Here is an 18,269-nt window from a genome sequence, read left to right on the forward strand (position 1 = left end):
GGGGCGTGTGGTACGTTCCGCCCTTCATGCCATGTCTCACATCGTGTGCTAATCCCACCCTGCTCCCTTTAAATACCCCTGCACCCCATAATCATAACCCACCCTTACTCCTTAAAATACCCCAACACCCTTAAACACTAACCCATCTTAACCCTATAAATATACTCTGTACCCCAAAACCCAAACCTATCCCTAAACCCTAAAAATACCCCTGTACCCCAAAACCCAAACCTAGCCCTGAACCCTATAAATACCCCTGTACCTCAAAAACCAAACCTACCCCTGAACCCTAAAATACCCCTGTACCCCAAAACCCAAACCTACCCTGAACCCTAAAAATAACCCTGTACCCCCAAACCTACCCCTGAACCCTAAAATACCCCTGTACCACAAAACCCAAACCTAGCCCGGAACCCTAAAAACACCTGTGTACCCCAAAACCCAAACCTAGCCCTGAACCCCTAAAATACCCATGTACCCCAAAACCCAAACCTACCCCTGAACCCTACAAATTCCCCTATACCCCAAAACCCAAACCTAGCCCTGAACCCTAAATATCCCCCTGTGCCCCAAAACCCATACCTATCTCTAAAACTACCCCTGTACCCCATAACCCAAAACTATATCTGAACCCTTAAAATACCCAAACACCCCAAAACATATACCTCAGTACCCCAAAACATGTACCCCTATACCCATACTTACCTTATCCAAACATTAAAAAAAAAACATGCTTTTACCATTCATGCATTTACAATGAATTTCGTTGTAAATGTATGCGTGGTAAAAGCATATAAAATGTAATGCCATGCGTTATAATGGCATTGCGGAGTCATGGTACTTTCGTAATGAAAGAATGCGGAGTGATGGAATGCAGAAAGAAAAATGCGGAATAATGGGTGTTTACCCTCCCCCGGTAAGTACATTGGTAGCACGGCGGCCCAAATCTCCAGCAACATACTCATATTTTTTCACCACCCATTTGAAAAATGCACAGGTCTCTCTCATTGATGGCCAACACCGACATACACTTTTAGACACACCTCCCGCCACAAGTTCTAGAATTGCGAACTTTAGAGCTGGGGAGCTACGTTCGAATCTCGGCATCAGCTCAACATCCTGCGATTCCAGGCAAATCGCTTTGTCTCCCCGTGCCTACCACAAATGAATGTGTTCTTCTGCAATGTAAATTGTGCTCATGCCATGTTGTCGAGTTTGCGCTATATAATATTGCAAGGAAAAATAAAGTAGGGAAACTCGAGTTCACACACTACTGAACGCGCACTCTTAAGTGCATCAGCAGTGCACTGTGAATCGGAGCGTTTCACAGGCCTGTCACAGATAAGAAATGCTATCAAAACGAAATCCTACAAAACAATATACTACTGGCCGGCAGCAATTCATACCCGGACAACGTCGAATCGGGCTGCTAGTGATTTATACAAAAAGAACTGACAGACGTTGGATGGAATGCTTGTGGCTGTTAACCTTCCAATTAGGGCCATGTAACACTGTCACATGCTCCTTAATTGTCACATCAGCTGATGTTAGCAAAGTGGTAAGCTCCAGAAGGCAGCAGGGTGCCATCTCCTCCCAGACCCCCCCCTTGCCCGTACCCCAATCCCCACTCAGCCTCCTCCAGTCTCGCCCACTCCGTCCACCCGTCTTGGAGGAATCAGAATCAGAGGTAAATCAACAGAGGTCTATGAAATGAGAATAAGGATTTATAGGTGGATTTCTCCTATTTTTGTTAACTAAAAGTTGAAGGGCACTGACCTCATGGATGGCAGTAAGATTTCAGGCTAGATGACGAGTATCAATACAATAGAATTGCTCCTCACTGGTATTTGGAAGTAGTCAAAAGAAAGTAAACTAACCAAGTCCCAACAACTGAATACCTGAAATAGGTGTGTCCATTCCGCAATACATTTTAGTGATCCGAAGGCAAAATGAAGACAGGATAGGACATGCAAGGTCCTGAAAGATTTCAACAATGGAAGACTCTTCACATATAACGTTTGGGTTTTATTCTTTAAAGTACTTGTTATTGAAATTGTTTAACACTTGAACCGCTCCCTGGATAAATGAACCTATTCCGAGATCTACTCACTTGGCTACAGTCAGTAAACATACTTAGAAATATTTCTTTCACATTGTCTCTGGACCTGGACTTTAACACCTTGAATCACTGGTCTCAGGTGTGTTAGTCTAATTAACTTAATCAAAGCAAACGTATCCTGCAACATCCAGAATACATTTTAGTATCACATTAAAGCTCGGACTGGAAACGGAGCCTGTGATGACGTGGAGTGAGGTGGCTACCATAAGCTTGGTTATTTCTATAGAAAACATGCTACATTTGTACAATGAATTGGCTCTATGCCAATCCTTATTGGTAGACACGCTGTTGCAAAGACAATGGCACTCTGTTTATGGCACTTTCTATGTGTAGCAAGAGAGTGAGGGTCTATTGAGTGCTTCCAGGGCTACATGCTTGGTGTCAAGTCTGCAACTGCCGTTGCTCTCTGAAGCTTGAGGAAGTACCCTAGCGGTTCCATCCATTTTGAGATACTCTGCTGCTTTCTCGCTTTCACCCTAGAAGAGTCCGATAAAGCCTGGCAAAGAGGCAAGTCCTCCTTTATGTAGGAGTGTCCTTATTTGTCTCTGGGGAAGCTGCTTATACGTAATGTTAGTTCCCCTCCTCCCTCCATGGTTCTAGTATTTCTTGGGCATTGCGTTCATCAAGGAAGCTGGAGTGGCCCTTGCCTGTTCCCCCACACTCTCGTTTCTCTCCACACCAGTAAGGAGGCTTGAGCAGGAGGTCAGCATCTGGCTGGCAGTGTCGGGCGGTTTGGCTCTCCACTTGCCAAGACATGGGGTGGCGAGCCTAACTTTGTTGCTGTGTCTACTTTGCTGTCAGTGATGTGTTCTCCAGACACTCAGGCTGTGCCCTGGTTCTATGTTTTAATACTGACCTCTGTATGTCTTGTCTCTGATTTCTAGCATTGCCAGACAGTCACCAGTTCCACCCAAGAAATGCCTTCATACCTTGCAGAGAGGATGGCCAATGTGAGGAGGAGACGGCAGGAGCGCAAGCCCATGTGAGTAGAGGGTACTAACAGTTCATGATGTAACAGGGGTCCAAGAGGCTCCGCTTTAAGACGGTGAGTGCTTGGATTTTAATTTAAACTGGAAAGAGGGCGGGATAGCCCTGGTACAGTTTTTTATTTAAACAGACTAAGACCAAACATTGAATGTATTGGTCTACGATATTTTATTTTATGGTCATTTACATTTTTTATCGTTCATTTACCAATATTATTTTTTGATGTACAAAAGCAGGGCAAAACACTTTTTTGAAGCTTAAACATTCCATTAAAAAAAAATTCATAATGCAAATGTGAAATACATACATAAACAGTGCAAATACATGAAACATCATTTCATTTCTAATTTGAAAAAAACAGTCATCGGTTTCAAACGAAAGCAACAGCAATACAAGCAATTCGTTTTGCAATTAGGGAATTCTTTATCAACGCTGCTGTCCACTGGGAACCCATGTTATAACTCCAGAGGTTGGAACTTGTCTACCCACTGGCACTGGGGTGTCAACTAGCTCTGGTTCAAGACGCTGGGATATCAATTGGTTTTGTTTGAAGGTGCTGAAAGCTCAGAAGTGCTTACTTTTAAGCCAGCAAGCACATACATACTGTGTTCAGTTAATTCAACCCTACTACAAGCCCACAAACCTTTCCATTCCCATTGTTTAGTTCAACGCCTATTTATGTCTGACATCCATTGCTTCCCTACCTCAATGTGTTCCAGGCTCCACAGTCTTTGCCCTTTCTCAATATCATCAAACAATTGCCTTTTCGTATCTGGCCTATTTTTTTTTTTATCCAGCTATCAATTATTTTATATAATTAATGATACACATCCTGATACCCTTTTGTACGATATATGTGCCAATATGGTGTCGCAATTTGTTCACCCAAGAAGTTCTAAAATGTATTCACCTCCTTTTGAATTTTCTACAGTCATTTGAACAGCATCATATACAATGAGGATCCAATAAATGAACCATATTAGGTCTCCGACTAAGTCAAATAACTCCTCTTGGAGGTAGACTGACAGACCCTTAGTATTTAGCTATCCCTCAATTCTTTTTCAGGGTCCATGGAACACATCTCATTGTGTTTTGTCTTCAACTCTCCAGGTGTGTTTTTACCTCAGTGATGATGTTTAGATGGTCATTTTTTGCAGGACTTTCCTCATGATTCTGGTGATCCTCAACAATTGGCTTCCATGCACACACCCTAACAGTATACTGGAAGGGCTCCTAGGATCAAATCCGACTGCCTCAGCTGTCGAGGGCAATGCACTAATGAGGGTAGCTGGACGAGGGACATCTACACTAAGAAGGGACCAGAGCTATACGCTCCTGTCCTCCCACTATGGGTGATGCTGGGCTGTAGAAATATCAAACTTTAATTTAACACTCACCCATGGACCGGAGATTACCTTCTCACCTGGGGGGGGGGTTCCTATTAGCTTTTAAGTCTGTTTGACGATTTAGTTGAAACCAATGACTGCATACTAGGAATTTTACGCAGCAATGGCACACCTTCTACACACACTTTGGAATAGAACACACAATATACCAACCATTTCTCAACCAATACAAACCATTACAAACACTTCTCACACACGAAAGTGCTGGACACGCAGTGACGTGCCTCTGTACTGCACAGCAAAACAAGACATACCCACTACGTCCGGCCCTAGGGGCACAATGGATGGTGGAGGTTGTTCAGGAACTCACTGACACCCACTGGGCTCAATGCTTGAAAATCATCTCCCTCAGTGTATGCATCAAATATTTACAATGTAACTATCTACACCAAACCCATCTGACACCCCAATGGATAGATTGTATGTTTGGTGCCCAAAGGTCAATGCAGACTTCATTCATATTGTGTGGCTCTGCCCATTAATCTCAGACTACTGGTGGGCGGTCATGGCCCTATATCTAACATAATGGGACGCAGTTGCCACCACATTCCTTATTAGTGCTAACTAAGTGCTGAAAACGTACCCAAAATATGCATAACTTTATCGACCTCACCCTAGCACTTGCCAAACAGGAAATCTCTATGACCTGGTAGTCCTCTCCGCCCCTCCGGACCTCTGCCCCTTGTCTCCCCTCCTCCCCAAGCCGGGGCACTGACTTCACAACTTAAAGAAAGGAGCATATGCAGAAATAGTGGCCCACACAATGCACCCACACTTCTGCAGAGACCCCAAGCCCTCTGTGATGGGAAGGGTAGCTGAACATCTTAGAGGCTATAACAGATGAGAGATCGCACCTGGACAGATGACCATTTCCCTACCTAACTCACCACATAGATATGCCTCGTCCCACTGACACACATTGGCGATCATTCACCGCACTACCCCTTCCATTCCTCCAGATGCAACCAGACCCCTATTATTACACTGTCCTCCAGCGCATGGTTGTCATCTTTCCCCCTCCTACCTCTTTCATCCCACACAGATTGTCTAACTTTGATTTGTTTGGTTATCAATGTATAAGAAATACAACACCTCAGTAGTATCTTTATTGTGAACACTAATGTCTACCCGAGTGCAGGAATCTGACTTTTTATGAAGTTATGCCAATGTAAGGGCACACCATTAAAAAAGTCCAGTCGACCCATATTGGTTTACAGGGCCCGGTACTCAGGCTATTACTGCAGGGGAGCTCCTCGAGGGTCTAGCATCTCCGAACTCGGTAGAGAGACGGGCTGACCTCCTAGAGCCACAAATACTGATGTGATGCTCTCTCAGTGGGCACGATAGCCAGCAACACAGTGAACCAAACAGATGCGGTCGGTGCCTGCAGATGCAGGTGGTTGCCTCTTCCATCCCAAGGGAGATGTACGCTGATTGTCAAAGTGCTGAGCAGTCCTCCAAGTGTTGGAGATGATGCACAGCCGCAGGACGAGTCAGGCCTTTGTAATTGTCAAGGAGCAAGCAGCCAGGCAGGGTTTAGAGACCGATTCGGTTCAACTCCTTAGTTCTTGCAGCATCATCTCTTCTTTGTCCTCTTAAGTTCCCAGGAAGTCTAATCTGAGGACCTAGGTTTGGGGGACCCATACTCAATTTATGGGCGTTTAGTGGAGTATATGGTAGTAGGTAATGGGCTACCTACCGCTAGGGTGACTACACTCCCTAAATGACCCCCTCTGTGGGGACTGAGCATAATCCTGACCCAGAGATGCTATTTCACCAAAGAACAAGATGCTGAAACTCTTCTTTGGCTGTTCGTTTCAGGTAGCCCTCCTTAGGGGTGTGACTAGCATGTGAGTCAATTAGATGGATATATTCTGGTGCCAGTTGGACTCCAGGGCAGGGGGTGACATTCCCCAGGTCTGGGGGCAAACCAGGGTTGCATATCAAAGGCGGCAGAGGCTTTGAAGCCTCTGGCCTTGAGATGCTAATTCACTAGCCATCTTGCTGGAGGAGATGAGAACACCTTCTGCCAAGCAGGTATTGTTCCTGACCTGCCGGGCATCAAAAACTCACCTGTGGTGGTAGACTGGCAGATACCAGTCGCCAACACACTAAGTGACTAGAAGGGCTGCAGGGGGGAACCTCTAAGGTGCAGTCTGGGTGCATATCTTCATAAATCCGATACTGGCAACAGTATGGATTTATTAAGACTAGGTGTTTGATAACAAACACCATTCTTTTCAGTGAAGCCATTATGTAGCTGGGTAACTCACAGTAACCAGTGCCCTGTACATTCCTTTAACATGGCTTTCTGATCACATACAATGGAGCTAGACCTCAGAGGGGATATCTGCTCACGCAGAAGTGCCCTCACTTGTAATATAATGCACCCTGCCTTAGTGCTCTAAAGGCCTGCTGCAGGGGTGACTTACATACTATACCTGCAGTGTGTGTGGGCATTGCACACAGGCTGTGTGCAATGTCATGTTTTCAGAATGGTTTGCACTATTTCACACATACTGCAATGGGAGTCTACATACAGTTTGTGTGTGGGTCCCTTTGGGTGGCATAATGCATGCTACAGCCCTTATGGACCCTCTGGGTACCAGGGGTATTATTTACCAAGAATTACTTGGACGCTAAAGTCCTTACCAACTGGGTTACAATCAACATCAGTCTTGTTTTAGGGGAAGAGCACTGGCACTGGGGCCTGGTTAGCAGGGACCTAGTGCACTTCCAATCAAAAGCATCAGTACCTGTGGGCAAAAAGTGGGGGTGACAATGTCAAAAGAGGTACTTTCCTACACCGAGAAGTGGCATCTATTTATCATGTTGTTTTTGCCAAACATTCTTGATGGTATACCTTGTGGCAATTTTTATGTAGTGGACAAATATCAATAAAAAAATACTACGAAATAAAAATTTGCTCAGTAAACGTTATCTCAAGTTTAGTTTAAAAGGCAAGCCAGTGTTTTGTCTTTCATAGCTGAATATATAATTGTGTTGTTTCCATTGTTGAGCAAAAACAAAAATATTTTGTTAAAACACTGAGATCCTCATGTATCAGGCCATTTTACGGTCGGTAAAGCTCAGATTAATAAAATCAGAGCTTCAGCCTGCAAAATGGCAGCAGTCCACCATGCCTGTCATTGCTGCCAATCGTAGTGGATATCAACGGATGACCTACCTTATGCATATTAATGAGGTAGGTCGAATCCACTAGGAATGCGTATTCTGAGAAACGATCTGTTAATACATAGGTTAGTTCTCAAAATACTAATGGGTTTGTTAGATGTCGGTGCACAAATTGGGACCACTTTCAGCAAATCCATTTTGTACATTGAATTTAAGGAATCGCAAAATAGTTTTTTGTGACAATTTAAGAATCCTTAAATGGAATCTTTGTACATGAGGGCATTAAGTGTCTGTCAGCTGTAGAAATTGTGATATGTCTTCTGTGACAGATAATATATATGAATTCTTTTTATTGAATCCTTTTTTGTGTGAAATATTCATGATGTTTTTGGAGTGCTATGTGGAATGAGGCTAGCTTTCTTCCTTTACTCGAAAATGTGTGTGCCTTGTTAAAAATAGCCAATTCTGAAACAAACATTTGAATAAATAAAATTCTTAAGGTTACTTCTTCTTTAGTAGGGGTTTGTAACGACATGAATATCTGGCTTCTGGCAATGTGTAACAATAGGTCACCCATGATACTAGCTCGTACATGTTTGCAGCCACTTGCTGAAATTCCTTCCGGTTTTCATTGCAATCTCTCGGGACAGCAGTTTATTAGTGCAATGTGTTGTTTTTTCTCAGGTAGAGAACTGGGGGAGTGGCCACAAATTGCCATCTTGTACATCAGTCTCTTTGGCACTTCGATCAGCTTTTTCTCTCCGGACTCGTTCAATCGGGGTTCAAACAGTTGGACGGATCGGATTATCATGGCCATCACGCACTGCCATGGCAGCAATACTTCCCTTCTGGCAGAGTATACCAGGGGAAAATTAGCAGATTAAAAACTGCACAAGATGGGTGAGGTGGTGGGTGGACTTGGGACATGTAAGAAATACCCAATGGAAAAGTCACAAACATAGTGTATGCTGCAGTGACTTTCCTGTGGTATATTGACCTATTATCAATCTTCAGTGTTTATCTTTCTCACTCTTTCCATATTTTGTCGTTCCTTGTACCATCTTCCCTTGTAAACTCCCACTTCGCTTAACATTTCATCACTGCAAACCTATGGCATTGACCTTTCTATTTTGTCTTCTTTATAATGTTTGTAGGGATGGAGGTGGTCTCAAATCTCGCATCATCACTTGGAACCCATCAGAAGAGTTTATCAAGAACAACCATGTGATCAACACACCAGTGCAGACCATGTATATCATGGGGGACCTGGCACCATATGGGAAGTAAGTGAACCTTATTGTGCAGCATCATGGGGGAACTGAACCTCTTGGATTGCATCCTGGGTTGGAGAGCTAGGCTGTTTCATAAGAATCCCTCTCTGAGGAAAGTAAATGTAGTTTAAGACTATGACAACATGGAGCATAGTCGTGTGGGTGTGTACGCGTGTGTGCGTGTGTGTGTGTGTGTGTGTGTGTGTGTGTACGTACGTATGCACACGGACATGCATATTATCCACTAGGAGGTTACTTGTTAGCAAGATTCAAAATGATGGACTGGTGGGGCGAAAGGAAGTGTGTTTTGAAGATCATGAGGTAGGATCTCATTATAAGGGTTGTGGTAGAGCAAGGCAATCCCTCACTCTCTCTGATACTGTGCACGAGCACGCCACTTTAAAATGATGGGCATCAGGTTTTAAGGGGCTGAGGGAGGAGTAGCCCATAGGATCAGGAATTATCAGAGTAGATGGAAGGAGTTGGTGTACAGAGGCAGAAGAGCAGGAGATAACATATACCAGGAAAGAACAGAGTAGGAAACAGGAACAAGTCTGAGAACGCAAAGCAACTCTAGTGTGTACATACTGGGAAAGGAACCAAGAATGGGGCTAGCACACTGAGTTTCTACAAGGGTGGTTCAGAGGTAAGAATAAGAACTTCCCACAGCAATAGGGAAACTTCATGTCTCTGCGCAGATTATTTTTGCAGAGATTCGCTCTGCAATCCCATTGAAAGATGTCTCGACTCTAGGGTGCAAACAAGAATTGTACTTGCATATAGCAGACAAGCCCTTCTGTGACCACCTAGAAAACAGTGGACATTCAGTAGCAATATCACATTGTCCAAAAACTGAGTTTTAGCGCTCAAACGTCAACGTATTATCATTTATGTATTACCAAGTAAAGTGTCTTGATTTGTAGTGATCCAATTAAATCATTCTTTCTCTCATAATTTAGAATTACAAAAAATATTGCTTTATTCCTCATCCATCCAATTTTCAAAAAATTGTTTGCTATTGTTCTTATTGGCTCTCTCTGGTATGCTCACCCCTTAAATGTTCTGGGTTTCCTTCCATGTCCTTGGCTCTATTGCAAGTGCCTCTGTGGTTAGAACATATAGGTTTAGTATCAAGGCATTACTTCAAAGTTAAGAAATTCTTCCTTTTGTCACTGTTATATTTCTGGTTTCATTAAGCATGTCCAGTCTTTTCAGCATAGTATTTGATCCCACCTTTGCTATTTATCTTTCATGAGACTGCCTTGTGTTATGTATTCCCTCAAGTATTTGTCCTCTGGAGATAGCTGATGCACCTTCTTCTTGCTTTGATTTCTTTGCTAAGGCATTATGAACTTAAAAAGAATTAGCTTGTTGAAAATAAATGTGCATTTATCTCTCTTACACTTTTGTGATGCTTGTGCGGGCTTCTTATTAATCATGCTCATCATGGCTTCAGTAAGTATGTCCAATCTTCAGCGATGCACCTTTGTAGTCTATGCATATCTGGCAAAAGGATGCAAACGCTGCAGCCTTCATAATATCCACAACATCAATCTTCAACTGTTCACTTGCCAGTTATTAATTCACCTTACCTCTATATTATCGACAAGTTATAAATTCATATCCCAGATCTTTCCTCTGCCATTAATTCCTTCTCTTGTAGGTGCAGAATAAGGCCATTCAATTCTTTAATCTTCTCCTCACCACCAGTGTTTTCTGCCACTTGTGTGCACCATTCTACATGTGAACTAAAAATGCGTGACTTGGCACTGTGTGCCAGTTTATTTGAGATTTCTTTGCTGATCTATAATGCAAAATGGGGGAGAATGTGACTACCTTCCAGCAATTCTTGTGTTCTCTCTACTTCACTGTCTTAGTGGCAGCAGGCGATATTGTTTCCCCAAGACTGTGTTGTGTTGCCTAATTTCTCAGATCAAGTTTCCAAGGTCGAGGAATTCCCTGGTGTTTCATACCATGCTCAATGCTCTTGTATCATACCACTACACAGATCCTGGTGACGAACAGTGCTTGCCTATGTGTCAGTTGTTCTGTCCGCTGCCTAAGGTGGCCTTTCACTTCACAGTCAACCAGATGAACACTTCAAAAACCCACAACCCTGATGCAATGTTGTAGAGCTCCGTGATCTTTCGATACAAGATTCCTGCCCGCACTCCTTTCAGGCAGGAATTTGGATCATTATGTCCACTGAGAGAAATACTCTGTTAGCATTCCGTGATCAAGGATCAGTATATAATCTGGTGTTGTCTTGTAATATTCTGGTTTTATTCTTGTTATTTAATGGGTCTTAAGGGAGTTCTAGCAGGAAGTCACTTTGTCTTCTTCCAGCTACCTCTCTTTTTATAGCAGTGCGTATAACTTGGTTAACTGCTAGCAAACAAGGCCACACTTGATAGACCAGTGGTTCTCAACCGGTTGCTCGTGAGAAAGTAAAGTGTTGTTCTCTACACCCTACAATGTTGCTCATCAGTGGTTCCATACCTCTGCTTTATTTTGCTTGTGCTACACGGCACAAAACGTTTTTTTCTGATAAAGCATAGGGAGCCTTTTAGATTTAATTCTCTCAGTGGCCTGTCTAATAACTGTTCCTAAGGGGCATGGTAAGGCCGTTTTCCAGCATCCCAGGGCTCTTGATATTATTTTGCAACCTCTGTAGTGGTTAATTGTGATCGCTCAACGGAAACCAAAAGTTTTTTGTCAAAGTCTTCTATAGAGTCTGCAATATCCATCAGTTTGGAGACAATAAGACTATGCAACCCACTTGCATGTCACTGTGTAAACAATAATATGGAATGATAGAGCCACGAGATTACCACTGATAGTGACTACTTGTATGTAAACCTCAAGGGGTATTGCTCAGTTTTCTTGCATTCTGCCTACTGCAGCTGCTTGAAATGTGCTATGTGTGCCTACCAACAGCTGTACGGAAAAGAGAAAAACGTAATAGCTGACACACTGTGAAACTTGAAAATGAAATTTCTCCATTTCAGAATTTTTGAGACTGGGCATTAACAAAAACTGCAAAGCCTATTAGCTGATGATACCAGAAACGTAAACTGTGCTTATAGAGGTTCTTGGGAAACGTGTAAAGTGCTACTTTTGGAGACGTAATTACAATGCACTACTTGCAGCACTGGGGAGTTCAGCAAAAGTGCACCCTAAGAGAATTACTGAAGCGTGCAGGGTAGAGTATGTGAATACGTGCTTTATGAAACTTTGAACTTGAATGTTGTACCAACATTGGGCTACCTAATTTGGCATATTTATGTAATGATAGCTTGAACCTTGAAAATGTGGTCTACATACAGGAAATAACATATTTTCGTTACCCTTAAATACCTGTTGCCAATGCTTTTCTATTGATCCGCTACTGAAATTGTGACAATCTTTTTATTGTATATGCTTGTGGTAAATATTGTGTACCCTTTGAAAAACATTGGTTTGTGGCACCCATGCTTGCAAAGTTATCCCACATGGTCATGGCTAAGCTGCAGACTTTGGAAGACCTGGATTCAAATCTTAACTACAGCATTTGGCTGGAAATAGTATGATACTAGGCAAATCTATCACTTCATTTGCCTTTTCCTGAAATTGGAAATATATGTGAAATATAATTCAATTAAACATGTGACACGTTGTGTCATTGTGAAATTCCAATGTACTCAGTTACTCACCGGCTATATTTTTTGCTATATAAATACCAGTACAAACCAAAAAAAAACTCCTCCCCTTGAAATAATGAGACTTGCTATATAGTAATTTTATATTATCAGCTGCTTCTTACCAGAGACTTATTTCATTTAGTCAACTGATATTGTCAAAATAAATGTATTGAGACACAATACCACAGTTTCATACAAAACAGATTTTTATTACACATGGTTTAGTCATAACATAGGTAATGTATTTATCACAATTGATTAGATCTCCAACAACAACATTAGCTCCTCCCACATCACATACAATCACCCCATCAATAATTGTAGATATCAAGGCTCTTTATACAACATTCCTAAGGGGGCGTTTCAAGTTGTCAATGATATGTTAGCAGTCTCTACACCAAATCATATAAGGATCTTCATCCTTCAATGTTTGGAAATAGTATTGGGGGAAACTTACTTTGAATTTGATGACGAAATGTGTACACTTATCAAAGGAGTGAGTAAGGGAGCAGCATGAGCCCCAAGTATTGCAAACATATTTATGGGCTTGTTTGAGGAGCAGCATATTTATAATGGAATTGCTCTGTTTTAAAGAAATATTAGACTGGTCCAGTTTCATTGATATTATTTTCATTTGGGATGAAGAAGATGAACAGTTGAATTCATTTCTTGCGAGGATTGATGCATGCAGATTTAATTTAAAATTCTCCCCAACCGTGAGCAGTACCCAGGTTGAATTATTAGATATATAGATACAGCATCAGGACATAGGTAATATAGGTTGGAGGTTTCCTTGTATATGAAGCCCACAGCAAGAAATAATTTGCTCCACTTTCAAATGTTTCATCCACGCTGCCAGCAACAGAGTATACCATTTAGTCAATTCCTCTGGAATGTTTCTAGTCTGCAGGACTATACTCATAATGCGAACATTCTAAAGGAGAAACTATTGATAAGGGGTTAATCTAGACTTTTAGTACAAGATTCACTTAAGAGGGCCAAATATTTCAATAGGGTCTTTATGTTTGAACCTAAACAAAGAAAAAGCAATGACAGTTTGGTGTGTGTCACTTGGCACTCTAACCTGAATCAAAGATTATACAGATTGTCAATTACCAGTGGCACATACCTAATACCTGTAATGAAGAATTCAAACTTCCAAGACCCTTATTTGCTTCCCATAGAAATCTTAATTTGAAGGACAGATTAGTAGGATCGAGACTCACTACTGAAACTAATTTTACACAGAAATCTATAATTGGTGAGGTCCCAGTGATGGGGAATCATCGCCGTGGGCATTACCATGCGTGCCTGAGAGCTATAACCACTGCCAATATGAGCTATATCGTACTCGGACAATATTGAAAAAATGCCCAATTGTAGGACGTCTAATTTGGTGTATCTGATCTTGTGCCCTTGTGGCCTTGGCCATGTGGGAGAAACAGGGCTGAGAGTTACGGTATAGATTTAGTAAACACAGTCAGCAATTTGCACAAAGGATCCTATGGTACACCATTGTATTGAAACTGATTGTGAAGATAGTAGCCTCAAGTGGGTCATACTGGAGAAGATTAGCTCTACTGAAGGGAAAGATAGCACCCCCTATCAAAGAAAGAGTGAAGTATATTGGATTTTCACTTTGGGCACGTATACTCAGGGTCTAAATGATAAAATGCCATAGGAAGATGCCATATAACACATTTCATGTTGCCATAGTTAGCTGGAGATTCCTCCAATTTATTGGTAGTGGTGATTGTGCACTATGGTACAATATTATTGTCTTTCATATCTTACAGGATTGGCGGTATGAGGCTGATAATAATTGTGCCAGGGATGGCTACTAGAATGATGTCTGGCACATAGGGTAGGCTATGCTTTGTAGGATGATGTATATATATATAATCTCGGCCAAGGCCAGGTAACTGATGATAGTATACTTAGTGCAGTGATTTGGTAAACCCTAACCTTGCCTACAACCTTGCCTAAATAAATATTGCTATTCAGAGTACAATTACAATTACAACACCTTACAATGCAACTATTGATTCCTGAAATCATCTTGTTCATCAGTATCTCTGTTCATCCTGAATCAACAAAATTATTTGCAGATGGCTGCAGTGGTAAGCATCATGTGTAGGGAGGCCCCCAGAGGTTCATATGTGGTGATGTATGAGTTGTGATGGAAGATATTTTACTCCTACCTGTTTGCCTGACATAGGGTGGATTATTTGCCTGGTCTTAATTTTGTATCTGCAATTGATGCCCATAGATTTCTGATTTATACCATGATTAGATTGCATAAGGTGTTGTGTGATGGGATGTACTCATAATGGGAGTGGAAAGAATTTTTGGTTCTTTGGACTTAGTTCAACAACTTTAAGATGGGCGCCAGAGTAACGTTAGAATCTGCGATGGCTTTAGGATTCATCTTAACTAATGTCAGAGCTACAACTGGTATTTAACCAAGACTGTTAAGGAAAGGCAGTTCCTCTGTTTCCTAATGAATTTAATCCTCCTTAGAAGACACTGTGCTGAACCATATGCAGATGAGTATTATTTGGATTGTCAAGTAGATGTACCATGGTTGGTTAGATTTGCCCATTTTTTAGTTTATGTAATCCATTTGAGTTAGGTGTTCTCGGCATCGGTTAAACGTTTCACCAAGAGCCTCCCCTCTTGTGAGGTGAATGAAAAAGGCTATACTTATGTCTGTGCCTTATCTTTTGCAGGAATATTACATGGCCCATAAACAGCAGCGTATTACACGGAGAGCAACCAGATTGGTATTTTGTGCGGTATATGCCAAATTCGAGGAATAAATACTGGAGGTAGTTAGCTGATTACATAAGGCTTGCCTCTATTCTTATGATACACGATCAAATGGATAGTAGTTAAATTAGATCTTGTTCCCTTTTACTTTAGTCATCCAGAAAAGGAAGGGAGATATGTACATATCAGTCCTGTGGTTTACAGAAATAATGAGAGTTGCAGTAAGGTTTTGATAAAAGTAGACTTTTTTTAATTTATTTTTTTATAATCATTTTAGGAGGAGGCATACAGTACAAATAAAAAATACGCAGTCCGTGCAATATGCAATGCATCTGAGAACATTACACCAGTAGGCTGCGCAAAAGTGTGTATTAAGTAAACGTTTAGGCAAGATGTCCACCACATCCCTCAATTGTCAAAACAGATGGTTAATCATCGATCGCCCCCAACCTTTTACTCCACACCTTGCGGTACTTCTTGGGACAACCCCTAGCCTCATATACCAAACGTTCCTGTGCGGCGCACCAGTCCACCACTCTGCCCCATCGTGACAGAGAAGGGGCCATCGGATTTAGCCAGCACTGTGCAATGTCTTTCTTTGCCACCACTAGGGCTGTGTTGAGGAAGAGTCTTTCTGCACGAGAGCCGTCCAGTCCCTCGGTAATGCCCAGGAGTATATTGGTGGGGTTATGAGGCACCTCCCATCCCAAGATCTCATTGAGTTCCCCCAGCACAGATTCCCAAAAACGTGTGATGGGTGAGCATGACCATACCATGTGAAAGAAGTCTGTGTGAGGATGTGAACATCGCGGACAGGATGCTTCCGGGCGAAGGCCCGCTCGGTGGAGGCGCAGAGGCGTGAGATAGGCAGCGTGTAAATAGTAGAGCTGTACCAATCAGAGGCATGCTGAGACAGTAATTAACTTGGGGGCCATCTGGACGTAGCGCCAGTCGAAGTCATCTATGGACTCGATCCAGCCCTCCCACCTGACTCTGAGCTGTGAGAGTGTGTTGGTGGTATGGTTTGCAAGAGAGCGATAAATTCGGGAGATCCCCCCTCTCCCCAAGTCCCCAGTCAGAACCTGAGCCTCAGGCGGGTTGTAATCAGGCAGGGCCCTGCCCTCCGGGACGTGCGATTGGATGGCATGACGCCGCTGTAGATATTGATAGAACTGCAAAGAGTGTAGAGAGAACGTATGTTGTAGGTCTTGAAAAGTGCAGATGTGTCCCCCCTTCCAGACATCCCCCAACTGCGAGATCCTGACCAGGTCCCATGCCCTAAAGCCTGATAACCCTGCTACCTCTCGGAGTCGGGTACCCTGCCGGGTCAGTTGCCCGGTCTAGTGAGTGTGGCGTAGAGAGGCTCGCCAGGCAAGGCGGGCCCCACGTGTGATCTCTGATAGTGCTCCGGAGATGGTGTTACCATACAGCATCCCCTGAATACTGGGCAGGCCCTGGGTGTGAAGCTCCAGCCGGTAGGCTGGGTCCGACCATCCCCCGTTGAACCAGTCGTGTACTACAAGAAGGTGGGTCGCCAGATAATAAAGATACAGGTTTGTTATCCCCAGACCACCATCATAAGGCGGGATCCGACACTGCGCAAGGGCCAGTCGGGGCCTCCGACCGCCCCCAGATAAATTTGGCAGCCAGGCTATCCATTTCTCTGAACCATGCACAGTAGAAGAGAAGGGGGGTATTCTGGAGCATATATAAGAACCTGGGCAATATCATCATCTTAAATACGGCTATTTTGCCCATAGGGTTTAGGGGCAACAACTGCCACCGGAGGAGATCTGCCCGGGCCTTCTTCATTATTGGGGTTACATTAAGCGCCCAGGCTAGATCAGTGATTAGGGCCACCCAGATCCCGAGGTACTTGAAGGATTGCCGCCGGAGGGGTATCATGGATTGCCAGTCGAAGAGGAGTATAGTGGATTGCCAGTCGAAGCACTCCCGTGAAAGGTGAAGGGGGACCAGGAAGGATTAGGCAGAGTTCAGTTGGAGGCCAGAGATTTGCTCAAAAAGGATCAGTGCTTAGAGGCACCGGGGTCCCGACCGCGCGGGCTAAGCCAGGTACAGAAGGACGTCATCGGCATAGAGAGCAATTTAGTCCTCTCAGAGTCTGGGCCATCTCCACCCCTGGTTGAGTTCATCCGAGCGCACCAAACACGCCAGAGGTACCATCGCAAGAGCAAAGAGGAGGGGTGACGGGGCACCCCTGCCTGATTCCCCTGCGGATAGGAAAGGGTGGGGACATGGCCCCATAAAAGAAGACTGTTTTTAAGATTAGGTAAGGTATTGGTGTACTTAGTTTTGGTGTAAGGGGCGTTTTATACATAGGTGCAAATAAATACTGGTAATGGTTCACAAGTTCACACTATGGTGTACCCTTAGAGTATGTTTGTCCAATCACGGTTGAGGTGATATGGTGAATTGGATAAATATGCAAGTAGCATAGGCAGGGTTTTTTTGTTTGTTTCGTGAAGGTATTTTGTAGTCTTCTGTTTTTGTTTGTTTTTTAATTTATTTCATTATAGGTAATTGTGTTACCTCCCGGGTCACCCAGACTTGATTTTTAGTGGGGTGGTTGATAGTGCCCGAAAAAGGTGTATAATGCCCGCTGGGTTTCACTGACACACGCGTCGGCACATGACTGGAACCACAACTGAACCACAACTGAAAATATATAAATATTTGCTGTAACAGGCTCGGCACTTTGTGGACAAAAGTTAAATAAGAGAGGGGAAGGAGAATCATATGTATATGCGTAGATTAGCAGGAATTGGATTGGATTGGATTTAGTGAGGTGATATTAAATTGTAAATCTGAACAGAAACATGATAGTTATAAGGTTGGTAGCTTGTATATGAAAATTGTTATGTTGTAGTATGCATGAGGTGTG

The 18,269-nt window shown here is 43.0% G+C and overlaps 1 protein-coding gene across 2 annotated transcripts in view; it reads left to right on the top strand.

The window, feature by feature from the left end:
• Positions 1-18,269, top strand: part of MKS1 (MKS transition zone complex subunit 1) — a 389,790-nt gene that overhangs the window by 119,948 nt on the left and 251,573 nt on the right. For both annotated transcript variants that reach the window (XM_078679578.1, XM_078679577.1), the window contains exons 5-6: positions 3,004-3,101; positions 8,802-8,930. In XM_078679578.1, coding sequence (XP_078535704.1) covers positions 3,004-3,101; positions 8,802-8,930 — 227 coding nt within the window. The remainder of the gene's footprint in view (positions 1-3,003; positions 3,102-8,801; positions 8,931-18,269) is intronic.

The sequence above is a fragment of the Lissotriton helveticus genome, chromosome 3_1, assembly GCF_964261635.1.
Source record: "Lissotriton helveticus chromosome 3_1, aLisHel1.1, whole genome shotgun sequence".
Classification (NCBI taxonomy): Eukaryota; Metazoa; Chordata; class Amphibia; order Caudata; family Salamandridae; genus Lissotriton; species Lissotriton helveticus.